The sequence below is a fragment of the Gymnogyps californianus genome, chromosome 4 (assembly GCF_018139145.2).
Source record: "Gymnogyps californianus isolate 813 chromosome 4, ASM1813914v2, whole genome shotgun sequence".
Lineage (NCBI taxonomy): Eukaryota > Metazoa > Chordata > Aves > Accipitriformes > Cathartidae > Gymnogyps > Gymnogyps californianus.
This window is the reverse complement of record NC_059474.1, coordinates 2586997-2592996: the sequence shown is the minus strand read 5'-3', so window position 1 is coordinate 2592996 and position 6000 is coordinate 2586997. Positions and strand designations below refer to the sequence as shown.

General features: G+C 36.3%; 1 protein-coding gene across 1 annotated transcript in view; it reads right to left on the bottom strand.

The window, feature by feature from the left end:
* Nucleotides 1-249: 249 nt before the first annotated feature.
* Nucleotides 250-6000, bottom strand: part of DNAAF9 (dynein axonemal assembly factor 9) — a 78624-nt gene continuing 72873 nt past the window's right edge. The window contains exon 37 of the mRNA XM_050895478.1: nucleotides 250-4902. Coding sequence (XP_050751435.1) covers nucleotides 4790-4902 — 113 coding nt within the window. The 3' untranslated portion in view covers nucleotides 250-4789. The remainder of the gene's footprint in view (nucleotides 4903-6000) is intronic.

The window sequence follows — 6000 nt, the reverse complement described above, 5'->3', positions numbered from 1 at the left end:
AGCTGATTAATATCCTTCATCCTACAACTAGTTTTAAATTTTACCCAATTAGAAGGCCGAGCAAGAAGCTCTAAACTTAAACTAGCAGCTTAAAAAAAAACCCTTAAATCATTACATTTTAGTTTGAATATAAACTAGTCACCTTTCTGCCAGTTTAGAAAACTAACAAATTTTACACGCAAACTGCTCAACGCTTAAAAATGCAAGTTTAGGAAATAGTGAGTTTATTAAAGAAGCCAAAGACAGACAGCAGATGGATACTGTTTATTGGTTCTTTCCATCACATCTGAGTTACAGGTGTAAAAGTCACACAAACTGCAGGTATAAACATGTAAAACAATACAAAAATAAATGGAAAGGTAATTTTATATTTACTGAATCAAGTTGTGTAATAAATACAATAGGCAAAAAGCTTCAATCACACAATTCAGTTTAACTGAAGTTACAGCAGTGTTTGTAAATACAAGTTTTTAACTTAAAGTTGCAAATATTAAAGCATTGAGAACTAGTATAAAAGTGAATTTTGGCACATTGTAAAGTGAGAAGTGTTACATTAGTATCTGACCGTTGTGTAAAAATGAAGAAATTTCTCACTAGCTTTCTGAGGTACACTTTTAAACAATCTAAAATTAGATCAACAATGCAGTTCTAACAACTCACAGTTTACAATTCACTATACTAGTCACAATTTTTCCCTTTTAAGAATATCAAAGTATTCCAGAGCTTAAATCTGTGCAAATTCAGAAAAGTTTCAATTAAAAAATAATAATAATAAAAAAAAACTTATTAGGGAACTTTTACGTGCAACTTAAATCCTCCCTGCAATCAGTTTTGTTAATTGCAAAGTGTAAAATTGGACTAATACCACATTGCACAGCTTAATATAAAATACTCCCAGACTGCAGCGCAGTTCAAGTTGCCAACGTTCCTCTCCTAAGTTTATCACATTTTTCTCCCTATAACTTCAGTAACTTCTGATCACACTCATTCTTGGTGAGGGGAAAAAAAAAAAAAAACCACCACCACAAGCTGCTAACATGAAGGTCAGCAAAGCACGTAAACCCCTTGAGGACTCTCAGCACTTCTTCGCAACATCAGAAATGCCTGGACATAAAGTTACCGTTATCAATTTTCAAAATACAGTAAAAGATAAAGGAACAGTGTAATGGCACTTTTTCTGTATCCAAACATTTGTGGTTTAGAAATGGTGCTTTTTTTTTTTTGCTTTTTTTTTTAGTTTTACAGTAGCTAAAAATTTTTTTCAAAACTAGATCCTTAGAAGTATCTCAATCCTCACCTCGACTTCAGAAGAGTGAGGAAACCAGATTACCCTACAGATGGGGTTTGATACAGTATAAACATCTCTGACCAGAGTACAAAAGTTACGCTCTTCTAAAAAAAAGTGCTGCTGATTGTTAGAAGTAACTCCAAAATAATCAGCAACCGTTATTAAACTATCAGCAGCATCAGGCATTTACACATTTTAGTCCTCAAAGAGTTTCCTTTTAAACAGTTTAACCATTTGTGCTAATATTCTTCACTAGGTTAATTTTAAGTCCTTTCACCAAAACCGTTTTTCCTTTAAAAAAAACAGAGGGTGCAAGCAATACAACCCGTGACATCCATTTATTGTATGCTTCGTGAATAAATGGTGTCATCTGCAAGGCACTACTATGTTTAAAGGATACCATTGTCACAGTTTCACTATTTCGGTATTTTTTTCTGTTTTAAAGTCACAGTTAAAATCAAAAAAATAAAAATAAAAATTGAGGTAATCAATTTATTTCAATACCAAAATATATTAATTGAAATAGTACCAGTATGGTGAAAGGTCTTCATAATACACAGCTATTACCATATAGCATGCAGTACAGTATAGAAAGTATACTAGGCCTTTGTTCTGAGCTCTTCTGCTTCAGTTTTTAAGGAACAGCTCAATTTGCACAGTAGCACGCCAATTTTAAATACTTATTTCCTTTTTGTTCACAGGGCATCTCACTTGTAATTACAACTCGCTACGCCAACCCCAGATGAATTAGCCCCATCAATATTTATTTTCGAGAGCTGCGCAAATTGGAGTTCTTAAAAAGAGTTCAGCAGAGCAAAATAAGCTACAGTATCTTCATCTATCGTTCAATCAATTGCACTTAAATCTACTCCGTTATTGACTTACAAGTTGAGACAAAGCACCAACGAAGCGCCTGCTGTCCCAGCCACTGGTATTTCTTCCGACATTACATAGTCATACCACTATTCTAGAAATATGGCTTTGCAGATTAGATAACTTGTACTGAAAAGGAGCGCACTGGGTTTACACTAAGTTTATTGGCAAAGAACTATAATTTGTTAAGAATTTTCTAATGCCCCTTTTTATTGCAGTGTTACGACCAGAATTTTGTACTCTAATAATCCTGGTCTGATCAATAGTTTCATGCAACCAACTGTACTTAGTTTGTAAACACCCGCTAGCCCCCCAAATCCACTGCTAGCTACGTTTACTCTACCAGGCACTACAGTATATTAAGACTAAAGTATAGCCATGCATAGATAAACTCACGAGCCTTATCATGATGCTCTATACTTGTAACACTGGTTACCCCAGAAAGCCTAGAAACACAAACTAATCGCTGGCTTTTATTGTACTTTAACAGGATACATGTAGTTTATAAAGTCTCGTGGTGTGCAAAAAAAAAAAAAAAATAATCCTTGAATTCAGACAGCTTTTTAAATCTAGTAGGAAAGCTAGTAACGAAACCTTATCGACATCTATATCCCAGTCTGCAGCACCTGGAATTCCACCTCTGCGCTGTATAACCACCACAGCACAGGCACCGAGCCAGCTAGTAGCAACGTGTACTGAAAGTCTACCCAAAAGGTGTTTCAGTTTTTGACAGGCTTATTGAAATTTCAGCCATTTCATATTCCAAAGGTAAAAAATATATTTCTTAAAGTAAGGCTTAAAACTGTATCTAGCCTTAGGTTTGACGGCAGGAGTTAAATCTCATTTTCCTGCCACGGAAAGAGACTGCATGGACATGTTATAAGTATTTTAAGCGTACTGTAAGAAATTATTCATTCCGTTTCTTACTGCATTACATCAATCTGACCAAAAAGAAAAGTTGCAGTTGTGTTAAAAGACTGAGCTGTTCCTAAGGCAAAGGAACATGAAAATAAAAAATTCTTCCTGGACGGTTTTCACTTGGCTAAATTCTGAACACACAGCATGCTACGATAATCTGCTTATTCAAATAAGCTTCATAATTACCTTTAAGTAGCTGCTAAGGTACCTTATAATCCTTCAGTCAGTGATCTATGAAGTCTCACTTAAAATTGTACTAAATTAACTACCTATTACGATATCATTTAGTAACTATAAAGGTTTTGTTGCAAGTACTTAAAACCTGGTGTATCAGTTTAGTGAAATGTTTCAGCATGCAAATTCTTCTGAAAGCTTCACAAACAAGTTCTTTCATATTTCAAGTATATCTTTTGATATTTTTTACCTTTGGAAATAAGTCATTTTCAGGAAAAGGAATTCTTTAGCTAAAGAATCTCCCTCTTCCCTTGCTCTGCTTAGTTTTTAGTACTGAAATAAGAATCCTTCAGAGATAATCTTCTAAGCAACAGCAAGTTGCAGAACACCACCATTCATGTCATATTTTCTAGAACACCAATAACAATACTGGGAAGAAAGCAAGATATCTCCGCTTATCTCGTTTCACCCTGAAATGTATAAACATCTTTTCTTCAGAAAAGTCAAAATTTCAACTGCAGATTCAAACTGTGCAGAGGTTACGAGACATGCTGTTCCCTCAGAAAAATGCAGATGCCTAAGTGTTCCCCCATTTCTCGCTTTGGGAACACCCTAACAGCAGTAGGATTAGCTACTCTTCCGAGTTTTTGAAGTGTTCCCCCATTTCTCGCTTTAGGAACACCCTAACAGCTGTAGGATTAGCTACTCTTCCGAGTTTTTGAAGTGTTCCCCCATTTCTCGCTTTGGGAACACCCTAACAGCTGTAGGATTAGCTACTCTTCCGAGTTTTTGAAGTGCTCCCCCATTTCTCGCTTTAGGAACACCCTAACAGCTGTAGGATTAGCTACTCTTCCGAGTTTTTGAAGTGTTCCCCCATTTCTCGCTTTGGGAACACCCTAACAGCAGTAGGATTAGCTACTCTTCCGAGTTTTTGAAGCGTTCCCCCATTTCTCGCTTTAGGAACACCCTAACAGCTGTAGGATTAGCTACTCTTCCGAGTTTTTGAAGTGTTCCCCCATTTCTCGCTTTGGGAACACCCTAACAGCAGTAGGATTAGCTACTCTTCCGAGTTTTTGAAGTGTTCCCCCATTTCTCGCTTTAGGAACACCCCCCAATCCCACATACTGAAGTATACCACTGCTCATCAATGCTCCTGTGCAACAAGTTTCAAGGGACACCCAGAGATTAAAGTGGTTTGATTATCTGCACGACGGACCAATTCCATGACTACATTCTGACCTACTAGGAAATACAGTTTTGCTTCTTTTCTTCTTCTTTTAAATAAGATTCCACTACTAGCCAGAGATTCCAGGTGATGCTTTTTACAGTCTGGAATTAAGGTGAAGTGGAAGCAAACCTGACAGTACAAACAGCTAAGCAGTTACCATATTAAAATGCCAACCTTACAGGAATGATCTCTTAGTTTTAAAAGGAGTGCTGAAAACTGACATTTCACTTAATTTTCTAGTTAACCAGCAAGGACAACAGCATTTTTGGTTACTGACAGTAGGTGGTTCAGAAATGCACAGAACACACTTATGTCTTCTGCTCAAAGAGATCATGATACTCTTGTTCTTCTAGTTCTCTGTTGTACTTCTCTATTTCCCTGTTGGCTTCTTCCAAGTAATCGTTCATGAATTGGTCCATTACTGATTTTGAAAAACTAAGGAAAAATATTTGTGCAAATAGCCTTCATTAGAAAAGAACATACAGGTTTGAAAGATGTGCCAGTTCAGGGACACTTACTGAAAGCAAAAATTCAATATATTACCTTCGGGGAGTCCCGCAGTCAGACCTAACCACGACCACTCTGTATTACTGGGGAATAAAGGAGTTGCACAACAGACATTTCCCAATCAAGAGGAAGAATATAAGAACAGCGAAACTACAGCAGGTTTGCAGATGCTTACAGCTATTTTGGTTAAGTGGAAGTCTAAAAAACCCTGCCCAAAATTCAAATCATCCAGAAGTGGTTAACCAGTGCCTGTATCTTTTATTGCCAAACACCAAGATGGTGGTGGAGTAAAGGTCCAATGAATATTAAAGTCCAAGTTTGCTGTTAGGCTATTTTCTGCAATTATACCGTAACTAGGAGCTTAGCCTGCAGACAGAAGTCTGCTGGTTTAAAATTTTAAAGTTGTCCCATAGGGCACAGAAAATAACTGTTTGTTCTTATTCCAAAACAGAATCACAGAACCCACCTGGATTTTTGTAAAGTTTGTCAAAGTGAAAAGTAAACTGAGAATATAAAACCAAATTTGAAACTTCGGTAATAAAACAAAGACAAAAGCAATAGAAAGTTATGACAACAAGAAAGAACTGGAATCACTGGAACAGTAATATTACTCTGGCGTTTCTTGCCAAAGACAAAAATATGATCAGGTTTAAATTAAACAATAAAAATAATTTCTGGAAAGAAATCCAGAGGACCCTACTTCAGTTGTAGTTCACGTTCTGTAAACTGACACCAAATAAGACCAGCAGGGACAGTGCATTTACAAATGTGTATATGCCACAATTTGATAAGTAAATCATACTGCTTGCAAGCTGAAGTAGTTCTAAAATAAGGTTTTACTTGCTTAAGTGAGTTTAAAAAGTGATTACAAAAAAATGCACCTCCACACCTAATTCTGAACACCCTGTTCATATTACTGCATTGCATCCAATAAGGTTTTTCTCATACCGAGTTACAAAATGAGAGCAATCACCGCAAAATATGTGGCAGAAAAAAGGATACTGTAGTAAAA